Source organism: Diadema setosum, chromosome 5 (assembly GCF_964275005.1).
Source record: "Diadema setosum chromosome 5, eeDiaSeto1, whole genome shotgun sequence".
NCBI lineage: Eukaryota > Metazoa > Echinodermata > Echinoidea > Diadematoida > Diadematidae > Diadema > Diadema setosum.
Window position 1 is genome coordinate 10,479,966 of NC_092689.1, and position 24,347 is coordinate 10,504,312.

At 38.2% G+C, this 24,347-nt stretch overlaps 1 protein-coding gene across 1 annotated transcript in view; it reads right to left on the reverse strand.

Annotated features, from left to right (window-relative positions):
- Positions 1-23,885, reverse strand: part of LOC140229076 (NACHT domain- and WD repeat-containing protein 1-like) — a 37,680-nt gene extending 13,795 nt beyond the window's left edge. The window contains exons 1-7 of the mRNA XM_072309335.1: positions 23,774-23,885; positions 20,267-20,352; positions 13,147-13,263; positions 6,287-6,386; positions 5,382-5,484; positions 3,183-3,334; positions 304-1,582 (exon numbers count right to left, since the gene is read on the reverse strand). Of these exons, the coding sequence (XP_072165436.1) occupies positions 304-1,582; positions 3,183-3,334; positions 5,382-5,484; positions 6,287-6,386; positions 13,147-13,263; positions 20,267-20,352; positions 23,774-23,885 (1,949 nt within the window). The remainder of the gene's footprint in view (positions 1-303; positions 1,583-3,182; positions 3,335-5,381; positions 5,485-6,286; positions 6,387-13,146; positions 13,264-20,266; positions 20,353-23,773) is intronic.
- Positions 23,886-24,347: the final 462 nt, after the last annotated feature.

Consider the following 24,347-nt stretch of genomic DNA (forward strand, 5'->3'; position numbering starts at 1 on the left):
ACTGTATATTTCATGAGTGTAATATTTCATGAATTGAGACCGGTACCATAATAACTCGAACTCTGAACTTGTGATCGAGAATCACAGTGCAGGGATTTGAAATATTTATTATCCCTTTACGGGAGAAAAGTTACTGTTTCCCCCACCCCCCCATGGTGACAATATTTTTTAAAGAGTCGTTAATAAAAAAAAAAAATATCGGTCAACTTGCAGAATTGGCACAAATAAAAAAAACACCATGAACTATACCATGTGTGCTGTAGTTGACTTTGAAAAACCTGATTAAAAAAGTGAAGCACTGACCTTAAAATTCGAGAGGTGACCTCAGGGCCATTTCTCTCTTCAACATGTTGGAGCAGAATGCTGGCTGCATCCACAGGGGAGGAGATGGGGTCTTTCCCGTTCCCGGACGGGTTGATGAATTGAGTTTCCCGGCAGAGGAGCTTGGCAAAGATGGGCAGTGGATGCCTGGCGCCCGCCCTTGTCACAATCTTGACTTGCTCAGGAACGAGGAGCCGGCTGTTGTCAGTGAGAAAGAGCCTCACCATCTCGGAGAGCTCGCGGTCGTTGAGCGACGTGACGCGGATCAGGTTCGCCTCGTCTGCGATGCGCTCTCGAAACAGCTTTAACGCCGGGCTGTCGGTGAGGGCGATGACGATCGTCGTTGATGCTTGAAAGTTTGTCGGCAGCCAGTCTAGATTATCGCCTTCGAGCTCCTCGACAAATTCTGCTGGGAAATCCAGCACAATGCACAGTGGTCGGTTGGGGGAGGGCAGTTTGTCAATCAAGTTCTTGAAGTACGGGATGAGCTTCTCCAAGTCTTGCGGAATGTCGCCAAATTTACTCTTCTTGGGTTTGTACACCTCATATACCTGGTGGCACACCGATTCCAGCATGTCACGCACAGTTCTACAGGTAGTGGTGGCCCCAAGGAATCTTGGCACAACAATGACAGAGTCCCCTAACCATGTGGGCATCATCTTGACAATCTGGGACGTGACCACCGTCTTGCCGCTCCCTGGTTCACCGTGCAATAAGATGGCATTGTGCGCTTTGTCCGACTTCCCCTGTGCTTGTTTAACAAGTCTCTCAACCTGGTTCACGACCGAGTCGCGTGACACAAACCTCTTGGTGTAGCTATCGGCCACTTGCAGGTGGGACAGGACCTCGCTGGTCAGGCCCGCCCCCTCCTGCATCTGAAGGTTTGACTTCTCCTTGACCACAAACTTGTCCACGAGCTCCTTGACCTTTGTGGTGAACTGCCCGCAGAACTCCTTTAAGTACTGTTCGTGCTCCTCGCAGGTGGCAGGGTCGATGCCGTTGGCCATCCAGGGGATGCAAAACTTGAGGATGTTTTCCTCTGGCAGCATCGAGGGAATCTTCGTGTCCTTCAGTGCCTTGATGCGCTCCTGGGCCTTCTTGTAGATCTTTGGACGGTTGGGTTTGCGGATGTCGACGTAGTTGTGCATCTCCAGCGACTCCACGTTCTGCGGGAGGTCCTCGAAGGAGCGGTACATGCAGATGCATCGCTCGGCGGAGCCCTCAGTCTGGTACACAGCACTGGTCAACTCATTCTCAAGGGCTGAGCACAAAGATCAGAGAAATAATTCATGCATAATAATCTTATCTCCATGAGGACATATTAAGCGTATTTGTAGCATGTGAGAGGAATAGAATACTGGATGGTTTATTTTTATGCCCACTATTTCCGCAAGTACCCCTGGACCAATGCGCATTAAAGGACAAGTTCACCCTCATTAACATATGGATTGAGAGAATGTAGCAATATTAGTAGAACACATCGGTGAAAGTTTGGGGAAAATCCGACAATCCATTCAGGAGTTATGAATTTTTAAAGCATCTGCGCAATCACTGCTGAATGAGGAGACTACTACAGTGTATGATGTCACATGCGTATAACGGTATAAGGAAAATAAAAAGAGAATTTCATAAAACTTTTTTTTTTGAATAAAGTGCACATTTCTTCGACTCGTTACTGACATATGTTAAGGGAAATATTATTCCCCTTGCCTTCTGAAAGAGAGAAGTCGAGTGTTCTTTTGTTATGTAAGAAAATTGAAAAATATGTTGAATTTTCTTTATACTTTCTTTATATCGTTGTACTCATGTGACATCACGAGCTATAGTAGTCTTCTCATCCAGCCGTGACTGAGCAGAAACTTCAAAAATTCATAACTTTTGAACGGATTGTCCGATTTTCCTCAAACTCTCAGTGATGTGCTCTACTAATATTGCTGCATTCACTCAACCCACATGTCTATGAAGGTGAACTTGTCCTTTAATTTGTAAGCTAGTGCGTTTACCCCAAAGAGTACAGATCATTATTTTGTTTTCTTCTCACAATGTGCAAATAAATGAAATGAAAATGACATGAAAAACCAGCAGATTTACACACTGAGTTAAAGGGTGACAAGTCTATTCAATAGACCTTTAAGCCTTCAATAAATCTTACATTGTTTATTGAAAATAAAATACAAAAATGTTTAAACATACTTTAGATTTTGTAGAATAAATTTAACACAGCAAAGTTTCTACAAAAGTTATTCGAAAAAAAAAAAAAAACAATTTAACTCTAATATGTTACCCCTTCACTTTTGTGTCCTAAGACATATCCTTTGTTTACCTGCACATTTCTTAACCCAAGTGACAAAGTAGTTCTGACAAAATACAACATGGTAGGAAAATAATAGGAGACTCACAGCCATTTGACAGGCAGAAGATATATAACTACCTTGGCCGTGTAATTATGTTTTCATCTACTTCGTTCTTACTTCACTTTTACTTCAACCTACTTCACTTCTATTACAAAATGTATGCAAGCATATAGGCAAACACAAATATCATTTTGAGGCATCTGTAGGTTGTTTCAAGAGATAATCTACATGTAGGAGCAATAAAAACTGACAGATTATCGACTGTTCTGGCATTTGTCAGATATTCAAAATTCTCTAGCTGCTCCCTTTAAAGTCTTTCTCAAGTAAAGGAAATATTAGTAAACTTTCCCTTTCACCAGCATTGTTCCTAAGAACCACACGGTATTTACACACTGACTGTATACAAATTTACGGTTCTGGTTTTTAAATGGCTACAAGGTCCTGCCTAGAAACATCCAGGGATGGACTTTGGACTTGAGACTTTGAACTCTTGAGACATTGGCCAACCTGACATGTGGTATTTGTGGAGCTGTTCCTCATTGAGGAGTCCTTCGTCGTGGACGTACTCCGCACACTGCTGGAGGATCTCCAGCAACGCATCGTGGGCCTTCTTCCACTTCAGCAGGTCCTTCTCGTTGAGTTCTTTGTTCTCTGGGCTCCTGACAATCGTAGAATATACAAATAATGAATGTTTATGAGCGCAATGAACAGAATATTTCATGAGGTGAAAGATGAAATGATCCATTCAATGAGGCGCAGCCGAGTGGAATGGATCGAACATTTCATCTTTCACCTCATGAAATATTCTGTCCATTGCACGAATGAGAAACATTCCCTATTTGTTTTATATAATGCCTAAAATAGATCCTTGTCGTCTGATGTTTTATTAATCTAGAAACAAGAGGGAATCTGAGATCGAGAGAATGCTCACTGAGTGCTCTACGCTAGCGTGCTGTATCATAGCATAACCTTACACACTGCAAACACAAGCATTTTACATGCCTAGTGTGCCAGGCTCTCGGCATGTGTGCAATGGAGCTAATCGTATGGATCCAAGATTGCACAGTAAATGGAGCCACAATTGCACGGATGATGATGTCATAGTGAAATGGGCTAAATGATCAATGTCAAACAACCAATCAAATGACAAGGATCTACTAAGGCATTATATAAATTGTGATAATGATGATGAAAAAAATTTGTGTTAATGTTGATTAAAGGGGTCGTATAGTTTTGGTTGAGACCTACATTGTACTTTCAGGTTTCTAACGTTTTTTTGGTGAGATAATGAGAAATCTCTTATAGAATATGAAAGAGCATGTAATTCTATGAGGAATTCAAAGTTTATTTGATGAAAATTGGTTTTGAAATGGCTGAGATATCCAAAAAAGAGCGATTCTAATAATGTGTGGGACCCACACTTTATCACGATCACTTTGTTTTACTTTGTTTTTGGATGTTTCTGTCATTCCAAGCCCGATTTCCAACAAGTAAACTTTGAATTCCTCTTAGAATGGTATGCTCTGTACTATATCACGAGTGTTTTCTTTGTATCTCGCAAAAAGTTAAAAGCTCATTTCTCATCTCCACCAATACTGTACCATCCCTTTAACTTTAATATGAAAACAGAACAAAATAATGATAAAAAGAAACATAATTGCAGCTACAACACTACAATAACAATAACAGTAATGATGATAATAATAATAATCATCATCATCGTCATATTTATAATGACAATATTGATGAATGTCACCACCATTATGAGTGATGATGGCTCAATAATAAATCAAGTGTGTAATTCAACACCATCACAATGATGCATGATAAACCATTAGAAAAACACTCTTAAGGTGTCATCTATTGATAATTTGATACATTCATGTATTTGTACAGTAAACATAGAGGAGCAGTAACTGTGTACACACAGGCAGACAAATGTATCTTTTACATCGTATATTTATATAACAATAGTACATGTACATTTATGTGAAAAGATCTGATGGCATACAGCTTGAATAGCTTGAAACTAAAAGTAAGACTGTGGGGATATGAATTTAGATACATTATTAGATACCAGCAATTCGAAACATAGGAAAATGCACAATGCTCAATAAATTTTTATTACCGGTACACATAAAGATGAGTACATGTATGTAGCGATGATATGAAACATGAGTATGGCACTCAAGATTTCCATGTGTACGGGAATGCAGTTGTTTTCTTCTTCTTTGAGGACATGTAGTTAGTGAAGACTAAGTAATTCAAGTGAGTTTCAAAGATGTGAAAGTGTTATAAAATAGAATGGACACATACGTTGTACATATGTTGCCGACTCAGCAGTGATCTCACAAAACTGGTGCTGGACGTATCATGGACTCATTGACGAGCATCACTCATATTCACATAGCCTGCCCACCAATGCTTTAAAGATATCACACATAAACTCAAGAGGATTAAATAATTGTAAATGCATTTGCAATCACTTTCCCCACATACATACACACAGGCTTATTTCTATTTCCATTATACCCACTTCACAAAGTCACACAGCCTGACAAAATATCGTTTAAACTGCACAGACGTAGCGCACTCATTCTCCCATTCTTGTGTTTTTCTCCTTCCTTTGTTTCTGCTACAAAAAAGGTCACGTGGGCACTAGTTGCCCTCGCGAAAGAACACTCGACCGAGATTCGGTGCACTCACGAGTCGTAGTAGTATTTGAGTTTGGACGAGATTGGCTGAAGTACGTAGACCTGTTCCACTCCATCTCCTTCCTGGACGTACCACTCGTCCAAGACGTTGATATCTTGGAGGAAAATAGAGATATAGATTACAAATAACCTGCATTCAACATCTCACGTCTGATTGGAGTAAGGGCTGAACCCGTTTTTTTAAATGCCATCCATACATCCTTCAAATTTATGACAGGAGGACAGGTGATAGACTGTACCCAATGTTGGAGATTGACATTTTTAGAAAATTACAGGGTGTTCATTGAATTTCCAATCTACTCGGTAGGAATGCAAAAGGTATCTTCCAAGTTCCTTTCTGGAGGCCACTGTGTAATTTGACATAGTTGTGTACATTTTCCTTGGAAGTTGTTTCTTCAAACCAACATGACATAATTTCTGTTCAATACTTCCATTGCTGTTTTGCTCTCACAGGCTGCATGCACACAGTTTGTTAGTGTTCGTAGTAGCTCCCCTTTTGTAAATGCCTTCAAAATGTTCATGACATTTTTTTTTTTTTTGTGAAATTGTTCATTATTTCCATCATAAAAGTTTTTCAATCAATGTATTTCTCTGTTATGCACAAAGAAAGCAAAAGGTTTTCTGACTTTTGAAAGCCATTTCATTCAATCACATTAGGCATTCACCTTCAATTTGCCCTCCTAAAAACATGTAGGCCTACCTGTTTAAAAGATTTGAAACATACCCTACTTAATCACACTGCAAACACTGACAATTCTCTTGGTGGGGGTCAAGGGTCAGTTTAATATCTCCCCCCCCCCCCACCCCCATGCCCCTCCTCTCCCGCCAAGTGATGAGGTAAATGAGGCATGATATTCAACATCCCAGTTGTATATATATATATGCCATGGTCCTCACCTTTTCCAGCCTCAAATGCACAGTCCCTTATGTGGCTGAACTCTGTCGCGTCTATCCTCGAGGGCAGTACATAGTCTCCGTACTTGTTGCCGATGATTGACTGGGGAAAGAGGACATAAGGAGCAACATATTATATATTATGGGAAACTCATCAGTGGCAGCAGCCTTATAATTTCACACACTTGTGAAGTGTTTTTGTCTCCCTTGTTAATTGCATAGTACTTTGAAATTTACACATGAGGCGCGGTCAGACCGGCAAAAGATCGAGAAGTTTAAGATCGCAAGGTTTGGGCCATTGGTACGCGCGCAAGCAAGAGTGCGCCATCCGATGGCTAGTGATTGTGATGTAACAATGCCCATCTGTACATGACAATGGCCTCGCGCTTAGGAGGCACCGCCCGCAAACAGATCGAGAAGTTTCGCGGGAAGTTTGTGGTCACACTGGCAAAACTTCGAGATCTTAAAGATCACGATCTTAAACTTCGCGATCTTTTGCCACTCTGACCACGCCTATGCACATATTTTCTTTAAAATTTCGTATTTCATTCATAGATGGAACAAAAAAAATGAATGAATGAATGTACATACATCATTTTGATTTTTGTGAAACTGTGATGTTTTTGCTTTCAAGAGGCAGATTTGCTGCAATTTGGATCATGGAATTATTTGACAACCAGCACCTTGCAAACACTCGCACTTTCAATGCTCAATTGTACCTTCACAGATTTTAATAGTCAATATCTACTTGTAGTAACAGCAAACTGTCAGATCACACACAGTGTTCCTGCCAGTTTTGATATTGATTTTCTTTCTTCTTTTGTTGTTGTTGTTCTGTCACTGTCATTGGTAATTGTAATGATAAAAGACCAAAGAGTTATTGATTATTGGTTATGAGAGGAATAAGCTAAACAAACAACATCCGCAAGCTACATTGATACACAGACATGAAGTACATTGTACACTGTAGTAGTCCTGCAATATTTCAGACATACCTTGTAGTGAGGATGTTTCTATACATTTCATGCAAGTTTGCCATTAATCAAAAGTCAGGGCATTGTTGATGCTTTGAAGGAAAAATAATGTATTATGCAGCAGTCTGTTTCACAGGCTAGTCTTGTGAAAGTAATGAAAAAGATATAAAGACTTGCAAAAGGACGATGCCCTGACCATAAAAATTTGCAAATGATCTGAAAACAGGGAGTGAGTTATCCTCATGGAGTTTTACTACCAAGACTTTAATGAGTTTATAGCTGGTTAGAAAATATTAAGGGGAAATTCAGTCCAACTATAGTTCTAAGTCTGTTAAGAAAGAGTAAAATATTACAAGTTCAATGGTAAAATTTTGATCAAAATCAGGTGAAAAATAACGAAATTACGGCATTTTGAAGTTTCGCTAATTTTTCAGGAAACAGTTCTGTTGGTCAACATTAACATGCAAATGGAAAGTGAGCATGCCATACCCTCACATCTTGTCATATACAATTGTAGTTTGTACATACAATTGTGAAATTTTCATTAAAATACAATTATGCTTGAGGCTCAAATCATGGTACACGTACATTGTGTATATCCAATCAATAACCATTCTGAAGTTATACAACCAGTAATAACATCATTTTTCATACTTAAACGACAGAAACATTGCATTTTCGTCATTTTGTACAGGATCAATGGAAAACTGTGAGGTTATGACGTGGTTAGCTCACTCATCTGCATATTCATATCCACTGTACAAAAACTGTTTTGCAGAAATTAGCAAAACTTCAAAACGTCATAACTTCCTTATTATTCAGGCAATTTCAGTCAAATTTCTACCGTTGCACTTGCATGATTTTACTCTTTTTTATCAGACCAACATATATTTGGACTGAATTTTGCCTTTAAGCATGTTACAATACATTTATGGGTATCTAATGAACTCATAAACATCTTCTACACTGATCCCCCTCATGCCTGCCTTGAATCACATAAATCATGGCATAATATACGATGTCTCTACTGCTGCATAAATTTTTCACCATTTCCTTAAAACCGTCCATTATACTAATACAAAACCTTGATTCCAGATGTCCAGCTAACAGCTCACAGATTACTTTAAAATTGTAAAGGCGAGGCCATTAAAGCCATGTGGCACGACTTGTATTTTTGTTTTTCTTTAGTATGCACTGACTTCAATACCCGACAGGATATACAGTGTACACCTCATCATTCACATGCCTTAAAGTACTTTTGTTGAGAAGCAGAAGGTGAAATGAAGGGAAATGAAAAGAAAGCTACTTTATGAAATGCATTAAAGGACAAGTTCACCTTCATAGACATTTGGATTGAGTGAATGCAGCAATATTAATAGAACACATCAGCAAGAGTTTGAGGAAAATTGGACAATCCGTTTAAAAGTCATGAATTATTGAAGTTTTTGCTTAGTCACTGCTGGATGCGAAGACTACTACAGCTTGTGATGTCACATGAGTACAATGATATAAAGAAAGTATAAGGAAAATTAAAGATATTTTCACTTTTCTCGCATACTATAAGAACACTTGACTTCCCTCTTTCAGAAGGCAAGGGGGAATAATATTTCCCTTAACATACGTCAGTGACAAGTCAGAGAAATGTGCACCTTTTTGAAAAAGTAAAATTTTATGAAATTCTCTTTATATTTTCTTTGTATCCTTGTACGCATGTGACATCATACACTCTAGTACGTAGTCTTCTCATCCACCAGTGACTATGCAGATACTTTAAAAATTCATAACTTTTAAACGGATTGTCCGATTTTCCCCAAACTTTCACAGATGTGTTCTACAAATATTGCTGCATTCACTCAATCTAGATGTATATGAAGGTGGACTTGTCCTTTAATGAAGATTATAACTAGGAAGGACATAAAAAAAACCACACAAAAACTAAGCATGAGAATCAGCTTCCCTTCCTGCCTCAAATGCACACGTCATATTTAACGGTGCAATGTAAAGTACAGTATATAATAAGTGTGGGGAAACTATCCAAGTTTCGTCTTTGGTTTAAAAAAAAAGTCTTGATAAATACATCTTGTAGTGGATATATGTCATGGGTCAGCTAGCATGACAATCCATCGGTCAGTCTGCCCCATACCCTGATCAGAATTGTCTGAATTACAATTTCTCGCAGATAAAGAAGGTGCAACCCATCCACGGCAATTTTGATACGAGAATCTGCCAAACTTTCTCTCACATATTCAGTTGGCAGTTTTAGGAGAACATGTTGTCCTTCATCGGGTTTTATGTAGTTTCGCTTGCCGCAAACAGCCAGAGTGAGGTGTGTCATTAGCAAAACCAAACCTACGACTTAAGGAGCATGTCTTGCACTGCAATGTCATGTACCATGAACACAAATATATGCAATTAAGGAGCAAATGCTTGGAGTAAGTAGATCAAGAACAATGGCATTAAAGGGAAATTTCAGTGCAGTTGAAAGTTAGTCTGAAAAGAAGGAGCAAAATTTTCTTAGCACAGCAATATAAACTTGATCAAAATTGGCTGAAAAATAAGGCAGTTTTGAAACTTTGAAAATCCACTAATCTTTTTCTAAATGTTATAACAGTCAATGTGAATGTGCAAATGGCGAAAAGATGATGTCATCCCCTCACATTTTGCCATAACGTTTGTCGATAAAATTTTGAAATTGTTAGCTTTTCATTCAAATGCGACTATGCCCCAGTCTCAAATCCTGATATATCTGACTGATCATTATTTTAAAGTAGAATGTTCAGCATAGAACAACATTATGTTTTACACTACTATAACCAAAAAATTAGATTTTCATTATTTTTTGTACACAGTCAATGGAAAATTATGAGGTAATGACATCATCAGCTCACTCATTTACAAGTGCATGTATTCATTTCAATTGCTCAAGAACCGTTACTTTTAGGCCACTTTTTGACCAAATTTCGTTGTTGTGCTTGTCATAATATTCTTCCTTGTCAAACTAACTTCCACCTGGCCAGGAATTCCCATTTAATGGAATGACAAAGCTGCAGTTAAAAAGAAGAAGTAACATATTCAGTCTTTAAAGAATGTGTGATAATACAAAATTCTTAACATTTTTAATGTGTGAGTCACAAGGGCTACACTTCTTTTGAGAAAACATGTAACATGTTGGCTTTCTCATTAAAAAAAAAAAAAATGTACACACTGTCATTGGTGCAGTAATATATTATGGGAAACTCTACTTTTGTATCAGTGGAACTGGAACTTTTTTTTTTGTGGGGGGGGGGGGGAGTGATTGCTGTGAAGCCAATAAAAAGATTCACATGTCAGTACATGTGGATGTCAGCAGACGAGGCTACACTGCATGAAAACATGTCGGGAGGAGACAAATAAAGAACGAAGAAGAAGACATAGCCCACAACCTCTTTGCGTGGGTACCCATCAATTTCCTGCATCTCTACCTGCTTCTTCATTTTTTTTTTTTTTTTATAGTGTTCTCTCCACGTAATTACATGCCCGAAGTGAAGCTGAGTGGACCGCAAGAATGAATACGCGGACATCTGTTACTGAAAATGCGACGGAAGAGAACGCATCACCCACCATCAACGTATGGACGACATGCTACAAATCAAAAAAAAAAAAGGGTCAGGAGAGATGTCTCATGTTTTTACATCTCGCAGCCTGCTGTCTCCTCTCCTAAACTGCTCAGGATTGGCAAGGGCCATTTTGCATACTCCTGACAATAAGGTTGGGTGCATGAATTTTCATCCCCCCCCCCAAGTTCTGTTCATCTCCTTGACATCTTTGAGATGGGGAATCGCGACCTTGAGGGTGGCCATTAAGTTAAGTCGTCCCCTGACATATAGGTATGGCGTACATGATGTACATGCATACAAACATTTATCCAACGTATGTTGCATACCGGTACTAACTCTAACCTAGAAGCGTTAACATACACTGTACTGTTTCCATCTGCATTTACAGCGTATTGTTAATGCTTCAGTACCATGTGATGTTTACAAAAAAAGAAAGAAAAGAAGTGGTACGAGAGATCAAATAAATCTGCATGTTTTTTACAACAGGAAGGTGTCCTATCATATTACATGGGTCTCCTGATCGGATCAATAAAAGATATAAGTTTATATTTTGTCATATCAAAGACAAAGGTTTAAGACAGACTATTAAACAAAACATAATTATATTGACCTTGCTTACATCTACTGTATGAAGGAACTTACTGCAGGGTGACTGCGTGTGGCAGTGTACTACAATGTGTTGGTCCCCATTTCTTCATGCTGTAGTTTTCATGATGTGAATTAATCATCATAATTGAAGCCTAAAATAACTTGTTTTGCATTTTCTGGTTTGTTTGAGGTGTTTTTTCCGTCGTGTTTTGCATTAAGTTCAGTTTACGCATGTTGTACATATTACGGTACTATATGTGACCGTGCATCACAAAACGAACAAAAAGTCGCACACACTGATTTTCTGTGAGGACTGAAAATAGGTGAAATGGGTCAACCTAGCCGATCTTGACTTTTTCATATTTTCTGAAAGAGCAAGTCTTCTTCTACATAATGCTAAAATTTGGGATCATAAAATGGGCAGGAAAGTGTGCTTGTTAGCAGTTTATCTCGAACAATTTTTTGGTAGAATAGTGTGATTAGGTGTGTCTTTAGAGTCCCCTTTTCATTTCTTAAAAACCTTATTCACACTCCTCACTTTCAACTCTAATAACTTTTGAAAGGATAATGCTACTGCTTTGAAAGTTGGCATTAATTACGGACAGAATGTGTTAATAAGGCATGCTCAATTTCAGTTTAATCTGATAATCCCTTCATTGTTGTTACTCTGGTGGTCTACATCCTGTTTTTTGTCCCATTCATTGTACAGCCAGCACGGCTTGGTAAAGATTTAGCGCTTGAATATACATGAGCCTCTTTTCTCAGTTCACACTTTTCCTGAGTGTGTGCTTTCTTTCCAATATTTAGATAGGTTAGGAGAGTCCATTTGATTTGAGTTACACATCATTTTAAAGCTTAAAGTCTGCTCTTTCAGAATATGCTCTTAGCTAAAATTTCATGTTTGGTGACTTTCTGTTCGTTTTGTGATGCAGGGTCACATATGATTATTATTGTCTATGGACAGCAATCATTTGCAGAGAAATCTATGATTAATTTCCTTCTCTGTACCCATTGATGACGTCACATCTGAATGCATGCTGTTTGTTTTTCATCATATGAAGGATGTTAGCTTCATGAATAGTATGTGTACTGGCTTTACAGGTAAACAGACAAATAATTAATGAAATGACTGTAGGGCAAGGCTGAACAAATAATTATCACGAATGAAAACAAACCATCAATAGCTTTCAGGACTCTTAAAAAAAAAAAAAAAAAAAAACCTGACCACAAATTGAAGAGTGTGATTATTCAGCATCTAAATTGTAACTTATTTGTATTTTATGACTGATGATATATTTTCAATTATCCAGCATTACATTTCCTGTTTTTCTCTCCTTGCCGGATATAATTTCACTCAGTTTTCTCTCCAACATCCTCCAACATTGACTCTTCTTCCATCTCTTCTATCTCCATATGCTCCCTGCTCTCATTGTCTTCTTTCTTTCTTCTTTCTAAATCTCAAGGCCCACTTCAGAAAGATGTCTAAAATTATGGCAAGTCGCACAATAAAAAAGTGTCGTTGCCACAGCAACAGTTGAAAGGCTTGCATCAGATAGCCTGTTTTCCTGCCGACTGCGATGATGACGGCAATCATAGCAACTCACAATAATTGCAGACATCTTCGGGTAAATGGGCCTCCGACTAAAACCGATCACTTTATATCACCCACACACATCCCTCGTGCCCCACCCACGCCCGGCCTTACCACAAAGAACGGTCCAAGGGACATCTTGTGCGCATCGCTGATTTCCTGGATGCGCAGTCCGGCCATCTCGTGGTCATTGGTGGACGTGTTGGACGGTCCCTGGTGCATGTCCACCAACTGGTCAGCACAAACAAGAAGAGGGGAGGGAAAAAAAGAACAAAATTAGGAGACCATCTTACAGGGTTGATATCAAGGACAGCCATGATGAAAAATGATGACAGATGCAAAACACAAGTTCCTGATTACCCGGTTGCAGCATTAACCTTGAAGAGTATTAGATAACTGTGTTCTGCAGTGTATGTCATCTTCAGCCTACGTAGATCACCAGGTGGAGCTTCTTCATAAATCCAAGCTTGGGACAAGCTTGTGTAGGCAGGCAATTGCAAGCTGGTCGTAATCTCCACAAGCTTGCCTGCTAACAAATGCCAGATGCAACACTTTGTTGCAAGCTGACAGGCTCGGTGAAACCTGCAATTTTACATCAAAATTTCATCTACACATCAGACATTTGGTTTTGAAATGAACAAAATCCCCTTTTACAAAGTGCACAGCAATACGATGTATAATTTGCATTGAGAGTATTAAAAGGAACACACTCTGAGCTCATTGTTATGCATAAATTTGCAGAGTTCAAAAACTTCCTGTAATTTTACTGCTTATGAGCAATGCTCGCTCATTACACCTGTTTCAGTAGCTTGTTACATTTGCACTGCTTACTAAAACACAAACATTGATTATAATACAAACCAAGATCACACCCTGAAAGAGGTGAAGATGTGGCGTAGCAGGTACTGCACACATAGAAATTTTCACACAAGTTACTTTTGGTGCTTTGTCAAGTACGATGAATTTTCATATGCACTTTTGATTTTGTGGATTCAAAATATGAATTCACAATATATGTATGCAATGAGCAAAAAGAATTGCGTGCTTTTATTTTTGTATTACAGTTTCATGTCGCATGAATTTTCCACACTGCAAATATGTTCAACTTTTACAGTAATTTGCCATTGACCAGGCTATCCCCCTGCATGCTATGCATGTGATCTACTTTTGAATATCTGTGGAATAGCAAAGTTTGGCAAGTCTTGTACAACCCACAATTTCCCCAGCTCATGGCATCCAGATCTAAGATTAGCATAAAAAGCGAGAGCTTCAGAAACAGCACTCAATCAAGTAGAGTACTGTTTGTCAGCCCTAAATGGTAAGCCTCTCTACTTTAATATGCAATGTCTGTCTTTCTACATACTTTATCAACCTACCGTCCTGATTAGGGACTAGAAACACAATTGATCGATGGCAGGTTCATACAAAAGTGATCTGGGCGCTCAAAGTAAACGTCATGAATATGGTGACTGTGATTTATGAAGCCATAGCAAGGATACACAAATAGTTCATCATTCACGGCAGATGGCACATGTCCCATCTAACGTTCACTGAAATGATTAAATCACGTAACTCAATCAGATTTTGCTTCCTTTTTCTTCAATACCAAATCAGAATATTTCTAATTTTTCATATATTGCGCAGTTAGGGTAGCAACGATCTAATGCAAAAATCCTGTGCAATTTTGCTTTCTTTTTTTGCCTTATAACTATCATCAATACACTATAGTAATCACTGAAATGCAACTCTAAGAATTTGATTTTGCACACGAAGCTCAAATGAAGCACAGTAGTATTGATGTACATGTGATAAAACTGTAGCCCTCTTGAATCTTCAGAAAGCTCTGACATTCAATGATAGTCCCACAGGCAACAGAATACACATGCCTAAAGCACGCATGTTAAAAAATAATAATAAACAATTGCTCTATGAGTTTATTTTTGCATGCAGCAAAGTCATGCAGCTGCATGTTTATAGAACATTCACGCACACAATCGTGTAATGTACAGGAATAACAGCTCATAGTTTTTTGGTAATGGCTAATCCATTAAGAGCAGTTCGCTCTTTATCTCATTTTCGCCATGTCTCCCTAGCACTCGCCCACTGATTCATTACGCACTTGCCGCAGAAGACTGCCTATATGATGTTAATTTCACACGCTTCTGCATACCAATCAATTAAGGATGTGTTCGTTCGTGCTTGTTGCTCGCACTTCAGGCTGAAAATGATTGAGTGCCAGAATGGCGCTATTGATTCATTCTTGATATAACATAGGCTGACAGCAAAAGTTGGGATTTTAAAGGTATTGTCACAATTTTTGCAAGCTCCCGAGACATCCACATGGATTTTACACACACACAAATACTTTCAGGTTGCCTGTAAAGGTCCTGTTTACCTATGGGAGCAGTGATTCTCCTTTTAAAAACCCTTTCTTAAATTGCTGTCTGTTAAATACGACGTTCATCTCACAAAAATGTTTCACCATCACAATCACCAAACTTAAATGTTTTACACATTCACTGTGGGCAATTCAGACTATTCCTGCTTTAAAGTGGCAATGATATTTGTCTTGCTCCGTAATGTGCCAATCAAGTTCAATGATAACACTGATAGCATGCAATAACACTATGCATGACAAATGAGCTCATTATATCATGAGCATAATTTTCTCACTGAGGTAGATTAAGACTGGGATGATGTTTTTAATATGTGTCGGTGATGATTAACCCGCTGAGGACGAGTCCCGAGTATACTCGGGCAGGTGTCTATGGGGAATGTGTGCTGTAGCAAATTCAGTCCGTCCTCGACGGGTTAATCACTTCAGCCATCTTTGGCACCTGGATGAACTTGGCACTGAAATAAAAAGCATGACAGCACCAAGCACTATCACCCTTGGGGCAGGCTGAGGGGCTTCAAGGTTGTATATCAAATCTCTTTTGCAAACATCGACGAAAGTTTGCACGGTTGAAAAATACAATGTAATGTCTCTCAACATTGTCTATCAAATCCTATAGAAATGCACAACAGAGTTTGAAAAAAAAAAAAAAAACCCTATGTCAATAAAAAAGAGCTAACTTTTGTACCAAAAAATGATGGCAAGATTTTTTTTTTATTTATTCATTTATTTATCTATCTATCTATCTATCTATCTATCTATCTATCTATCTATCTATTCATTTATCTTTTTTTTTGGGAGGGGGTCCAAATACATAATTTGTATATCAAGTGGAAAACCAATTGTATTGTTCCCTCCTTCCCATCATCAAGAAGTTTCTAGCTCTTAATATTATTCTGAGGAAAAGTCTGAACTTACTTATCTCAACAATACACCAGCCTGTGAAAGGAATTTAAGTTTCAAGGTTGCAAAAAGGGACATACATACTTTAACCCTGCCTCTGCAAATGTTGACTATGCTATGTACAGTACCACAGTATTCTTACACTTAATTTAATAGTCACGGATGGGTTAAACGATGAGTTGCCTTTCCCTGACAGAGGATTGACTTTGCATGATCACCTTGTAATAAAACTTGCTGCATGATGCGCACTGTTCCCACTCACTTCATCACCAAATCATGATCAGGTACATGTATGTATGGCTTTGTTTAGCCATAAAACATTTACTTGTTTGTTATTCTTCCATGCCCCCTGGCAGGGCCGTTCAAGAATAAAATTCATTGTCATTGTCATTGTCATTGTATGTGAGAAATAAACCACCAAAGCCTGATAAATCACTCAATATAGGTTTCCCACTTATATGATGTTATGAAGGATCCCAGATTCTGAGCTTTCTACGGGCATGATTATCAGTGTCATTTCAAATAAATTAGTCCATTGAGGATGGGCTGATTTTGTTACAACTCACATTTCCAACAGACACCTGCACAAGTATACTCGGGACTAGTCTTCAACAAGTTAAAACTACCACAGCAATGACCAGAAAACCTTGGGACAAGTTTTGAGAAAATAGACTTTGAAGTTCAGAAGCAGGAGATATATAGATAGAGTAGGATATCAAACTTCTGGTTTCTGAACACTTCTTGATTAGCTTTTTAGAGCTAAAATTTACCTTAGATGTAAACAAATATGTGTGCAAGTGTTTGACTAGGGTCAGTGTTTCAAAAACATTCTGTGTTAAATCTGATGCAAAAATACTGAAAAAAAGTCCCTGATCCCATTAAAGGCATAATTTATCATTTGTAGATGAAACAAAAACTCAGTTTCAGTGCTTAAAAATAGTTCTAAAATGTAAGTTAGGGGTAGAAACAACCAATGTAAAAATTTGAATGAGTATAATTAATGTTAAGTATTGTTAAATGTACAAAATGTGAACAATAGTTTAAAAGTTTCTAGACTGAACCATCTGCAGTTATGGTTTACTGAGAAAAATTGAGTTTTCTCCTTATATTTTAGGATTTGTTGCAAGATTTCTACATGGTAGGAATTTTTGTGATACAACTGACCTGCACATAGTATGCATTAAATGTGATAATTCAAAAATTTTAAAAATTACTGCTCCCAAAGGCAAACTGTACCTTTAAGGTTTGAAAATCAACCCTGCCTATGGAGGCCACAGGCAAATGGAAGTAATTTTGAGACAGCACAGAAAAAATGTGTCATATTACAGGCATGAATAACCCTGACCCAGTACTGTGAGTAGTTCATACTGGTTGCCATGGATTTCTTTATTCATTCTTGCATGAAGTTGCAAAATACTTCACACTCCTGGAGATTTTTCCATTAAAATTTTGAAGCTCGAAAGATATAAGCAATGTGTTTTTGTCCTGTTTTTCTGGGTCATTTCTTGTTTTTATTTGACACAAAGTAATCCTGAAGCAATGAATCAAAAAAAAAGTCTGTATTTTGCTCAGAGTCTGCCTGACAAAAAAAAAATTGCACACCGAGGAGTGAGATAATTGAAAGTAATTTTCAGAAACAAGCGAAACATTTCCCAGTATCGGCCACATTAAACTTCAACCGCATAATGTGAGAAGTTCACGCTCATTGCCTGAGAATTTCTCACTCCCTCTTCCACACAGTTGAACAACAAAATTCATTTATGATCATACTGGAATCCTGAAGCTCAAAACAAATGAGAAAACCTCATTTCTTTGGCAGGTTTTCTGGGTCTTTTCTCTCTTCCTCTTTTTAACAAGGTATAACATATTGGAAATGAATATAAACAACTGCTGTTGCCACGGTCTACCCAACAATTTTGCCTTTGGAAAAGAGCAAGGCGACTGAAAAAGTCACTGAGGTCATTTATACGGAAACGAGTGGTATAACCAGTATGCTGAATTTTGATTGAATGTTGTTAAATTGTTCAGTTCACGCCGGTTGCAACATTTTTTCTCATTTCCTTGTTTCATGCATAATGCTGCAATTGTATTCCATGTATTTTAATAATGACATCACACATCCAAGTCACAAACCCTTGAACTTATTCTGTATTCTATGCCCAATGCTTTTTCGCTACAGCTACTGGTATTTTCTTTGAATGCTATGCTAATACCCTATATCACAAAAGACCCACAAAAAGTTTTTCAAATTGGAAATTTTAGTTACGGTCAAATTCTGAAAAAGGAAGTACTATGCTCTGAAAAGATTATATATGACTAGATAAGATTGGATGTTCATAATCCATCAAAGCAAATGACACAAACATATGCATGGATGAAGGTTACTTTGGATAAAAAGAGCTCTAACTGGAGTTCAGGGTCTGCTCAGATGCACAAGGTCATCCATTATTGTGTGTGGAACAACAAGGGGATTTAAACTCAAAGGCAACCACTTTGAAGGGATGATCAGATTAATGTAAGATTCGGTATACTCATTAACAACATTTCATTCATGATCTTGACTTAAAGCTACCAAAAGCTGTATAATCAAAAATTCTGTAAGCCTTTTCAGGCACACTTTCAAACAATTCAAAGGTGGAAAATGGAGAAAAACAACTTGAGACAAAAAAATACATCAGTCTAAAAAAAAAATAAAAAAAAATTAAAGACACCATTTATACGTCACCTGATACATTCAAATTTTGAGTTTTGATAGAAAGAAAGGGCAGCTCCTGTATGCCAGAAAACATCAAAATAACAAAATAATTTGAGGTGCTCCAAACTGATTTTTTTTTTTCAGGCCTACTAGAAAATTAATCATTGCGATGGATATCATTTTCATCATCGATGTTCATGGGTCTTTCTGCTTCTCCAGAGGTGACAGAGAACCACCACTGTACTGTCTTGCCCAATGATGTGAGCTACGAAAGGGGACTATTGTGAGTCTGCTGTAATGATGCTTACTCTACTGTTGAAGAGTTTGTTTGCAAAAACCGATAAGTCCATTTTTGAAGATTTTGAAGTACGGTTCCTGTCATAAAGTACAAAATAATACCTTTAAAATGATATATTGGTCACTACATATAAAGGTACATTTTTGAAGTTATGGTCAAAAGAAGCAAATTTTTTTTTTATTATTCTCTTTATTTTTCTTGACCTTTAATCGCAAATATCTCCCTTTGGCAAATATGGACTTATCGGTTTTTGCAAACAAACTCTTCTGTTGTTACTCAGTGGTTCATTTCAGCTCCATGGATAGAATATATGCTTTAGAAAGTGTGTTTCCTTAGGTTGAAAATAATAAATGAATTAAACATTCCAAGAATCATAACTTAATGATATGTCCAAAATGTACACCTCATACAAAACGAGTATGGTCCTATGACATACAATTATGACAATGAAACTGTAATGAAAAATAAACAATGTAAATTATCAGAATTCTTTCACCCCACTAGCGATGTACTTCATACTGCGCGAAACATTTAGAGTAGAGTGCTCAGTGTCAACGAAGAAATACTGACGTCAATGGGTCGGGTAATGAACGCACTCGGCATGATCATTGTCGGCCAATTTGCATATCAGACCAACAAATGGCCTCTGGAGGGAATTCTGCCGGGAAACAAGATACTGAGCGGTTTTCCGAGAATACAATCAAACAAATACTCGACAATGGATTCCCAGCAATATTCCTAAAATGCAAATTTCCGAGGAAAAGAGGAAGTTAGAATGAGATATAGAGAAAGAAAGAAAGAAAAAAAAAGAAGACCAAACAAACCACAGTAATAGGTTTTAATTGCACAGTTGCAAGAAGAGTAAGGACAGGAAATTTATGAAGTAGGATATCATGTGTGGCTTCTGTAGGAAAAATTTGAAAAAATGAAATTGTCTACTTACCTGGAAGTCGAGACCATACTGCTGACAAAATCTTTGCAATTCTGGAACGGCATCACGAAGGAGTGTCAGCCTCTCCTGTATGGTATCTGTAGAGGTCAAAATAAGAATAAGAGCAGAAAAACTTGGAGCATCGATGCCACACACAATAAAAGAAATAAAAAAGAAAACAATGAAAGAGTACTTCAACTGCAGCACCCCTTCCCCCGCAACAGGCAACGGTTGAGGATAACATCACAAAATGTAATTTTGAATTCCAACTTTCATTTCAAGTTGTCATTTTTGAAATCCCTGAAATTATGCTTTGAAGATTGTAAGCAGGCTGCAATTTTCTCTGACAAGTTATCTCATGAAATGAAAAAAAAAAAACATCCAAAAACTTATATTACAAACACTTGTTCACATCACTAGTACAAAATAAGCTTAGACTTTAAACTGCTTGAAGACAACACTTGATCTAAATCACTTTTTTTTTTCCCTGAACAATCTTTAATCAATGCAGTTCCTGAATTAAGTATTAATGGTGCCTTTCTTCAAATTCTTCAACAACAAAAAAACAACCACAAAAAAACCCCCACAAAAACCAAAGGGGGAGACAACTAGACACAAAGACGATATCAACAGCAACACTGTGAAGATAGTACCCTCGTTGCACTCACAGGGTTAGGCTGGCAAACAATAACTGATCTCTTTTCAGCAGACATGCAGTGGTGCCACACTCCAGCTTGATTAGATTGGAAATATACATGTAATTGTTGTCATGGGATTTGGGTCATGTTCCTGGAATAGCAGCCAAATTATAGGAAAATATACAGACAGCATTGTTCTTCAGCATACCATGCACATACACACACACAGACAAACACACAAACATACACACATGCACACACGCAAACGACAACTCAAGCTTGACTTTGTACAGAAAGAGAAAGCAGCAAGATGAGAATGCTGGAACTGACGGAGAAACAGAAATATGGAAATACATAGAGTGAAAGTGAAAGAAAAAGTGACAGAGACAAGGGCTGCGTTTATCAACTTTCCCACGTTTCAACACATGTCAATCCCACTATCAGAACGCGTTTGCAAATGCCTTTCGGATCGTGTTTCTCGAGTTGTTGCATTCATCAACTCTGTCGTGAGTCAATTGGGAGGTCTTGTCACTGCGCAGCTCCATTGCGCAGTTTGACCCGAGGAGTGGAGATGTGTAGTTGACAGTGGCTGGTGAGGGCAGGTCCCAGCTATAAACGCGTTTCAAAAAGACTTTGTGTTTATCATCTCTCCAGAAATGAGCTCCTAATGCCATAATCAAAACAGCTTTGTAAAAATCAACTCCCTGAAAAATGTGAAGCGAGTTGATAAATGCACCAAAGAAAGAGAATAATAAGAAGGAAGGAAGGAAGGAATAGAAGAAAACAGATTTTTGTGCTCCATTTCTATTTACGGTGCTGCAATCATTGGATTTTTGCATGTAGAAACCAATGGAGGAGACAACACAGTCTGACTGCAGAGTAGAAATTCTGGGATCACGAGAAGACATACAATGTACAACGGACGATGACAACAGAAGAGAGATGGACAGAGAGAGAGGGGAGAGAAAGAAGAGAGAGAGAGAGAAGGGAGAGAGGGATAGAAAGAGAGGAGAAAGAGAGAGAAGAAAATGAAGAAAAAAGGGGGATGAAGGGAGAAGGGGTAAACAGCTGTTATAAAATGGCAGCAGAAATCCCAAGTCTTCCTGGAGGCGACAAGGAGTGAAGAGTCACAAAGGATGGGATCTTCAGATGCTGGTGATAAAAAGAAACATATTTAAAAGAGATAACGAGGGAAAGATGAAGGTGAAGTTAGACTACCAGCCACTGCCCTGACAGCAAACCATCCCAGCTTGTCAGTGAGGCACCGTTTAGCCAGCAGCGAGATCAGACCAGGCTGCGACATCACTCGACATCCACCATCCTATCAAAGATGGCGAGATTCTAAACCTGCTCATCCAGAAATCTTCCTCCATACAATGCACATCAATCCATTAAGCTCACTCCGGATTATTGAACACAATGATATCACAATTGAGCAAGAACAAGCAGCAAACATGCACACAAACAAACAAACAAACATAAGCATTACAAAAACTAAAGAGAATTGCTTCAAAAGCCAGAAATACAGTTCAAAAGAAGAATACAGGAATATTACATGCAGCCATATTGGAAAGATACCATATAGATGAATACACTAAAAAAGAAAGAAAAAGAGAAAAAGAACAGAAAAAACACCTCAAGGAAATGTTACATTGACAGCTCAAAAGAAGAATGTGAATCTATTGTATTATATTAAAACAAAATGAAAGATAAACATAGAAAAGATGATAATCCTCCAAAAAGCCAGAAAGAAAGCACCAGGGAATTTTTAGGATGATACCACATTTGGAGACATCATGAGAGATATAATACATGATTATGTCATATGAAAATCCTTTAAAATCTTTACACAGACCAAGACCTATCAGGGACACAAATGTTTCAGGCTCTGCTCTGCAGTGGCAATGATTTGGCACTTTCCACTACCATGAAGTTTCATCTTCCAATGAGAGAATGTTTGGTGCTATGCTTTGTCAACACCCATAACCAATCCCCACATTTGTTGATTATATGCCTCAAAACGGGCTAAAAATAATCTCATCGAAAAGACAGAAAGTCATGATTGATGGCATGCAATTAAACAAATGTCCACTTACACAGACCTCAGACTGAGAAATTGAAATGCAGTTTGATGTGGACATTGCCAATAAAATCCATAAGTTTCCTCAAAAACAAAACAGCTGCTAGCACACAAGCACACGTAGCGGTGTGTGTGCCACCACTAGCTTTTTGTCCAATTCACATCAATTAATTCGTGTTGTATGCTACACTTAAGGAAATTTATACTCTTAAAGAAGTTCATCACCTGAAAGAAGTTTATACTATTCATTGCAGGACAGGTGAAAGTTCAGACTTGAAACTTCATTTTAAACACTGCAATATTTTTGTCCAACAGTCTGAAAGTCCCCTCTCCCATTGTCATTTTACTCTTCTTGATTAAACTGACCACCAGAATCTGCAACAGCTAGACTGACCCATGAATAAGTGAATGAAAACTCATTACCTCCGGCACCCCTTGGGATAGTGTCAAAAATTTAAAACTAAACAAGACACCCTGAGCATCCCTGCTGAAAATCCCACGCAGATCAAAAGCCTACTTTAGATAATTATGATATTGAAAAATTTAAACTCTGTTTATTTTATTTAACATCCCTGGGGAAGGGTGCCAATTAAGGGTTCTATCCCTGCTAAGAAAAAAGAAAGGTGTCAAATTAAAGCCAACAAACCCACCGAAAAAAATTCTGCAATATACAGACAAAAAAAAAAAAAATGACCAAAAAAAAAACCCTCCAAAAGGAATGACTAATCTAATTGACTATAAATAAAAATATAAAGTTGGTACAATTACATGTATATGATATACCACTTGGTCACTACTCACCTGACTTGCAGCAGCTGAGAATGACCTTGACTACCTTTGAGGTCAAAGGTGGCAGGCTGGTCAGCCGGCCAGTGAAGATGTTGTCCATCTCTTTTGCCTTTGACAGCGTCATTTGGTCGGGGCCAAATCGGCTGCCTGACTAGCTCCGCATGAATAAACAGTCCGTGAGAGGTCTAGAAGTGCCGAGGTCACCGAGTCTACTCGTGTGGCAGTAAAGCTGCTCCCTTTTATTTTTTTTTTTGGAACAAAATGTGATCATATGAGGATATCCTTGGAGAAATGCAAATTTGAGACCTGTGCGTAATCCTCAAAACAAGCAAGAAGCCGAGTGCCAAGATTGATCCTCTTGTTGGTTTCGTGAAATCTTAACATGCTCGCGTGATGCACGAGACGGTGTATCATGTGACTCTGCCTGCGATGTCTACGATCTCTCGGATGCGTCCAAAGAGGGCGCCCATTTGGCCGAATCTCCACATGTGAACTCGTCTCCGGGTGTCACATGTCCTACGTCCATGGATGAAAGGTTGTTGGCGTCCGCAGGACAGGGGTCAAAGCGTCGCACGCACGTAATCCA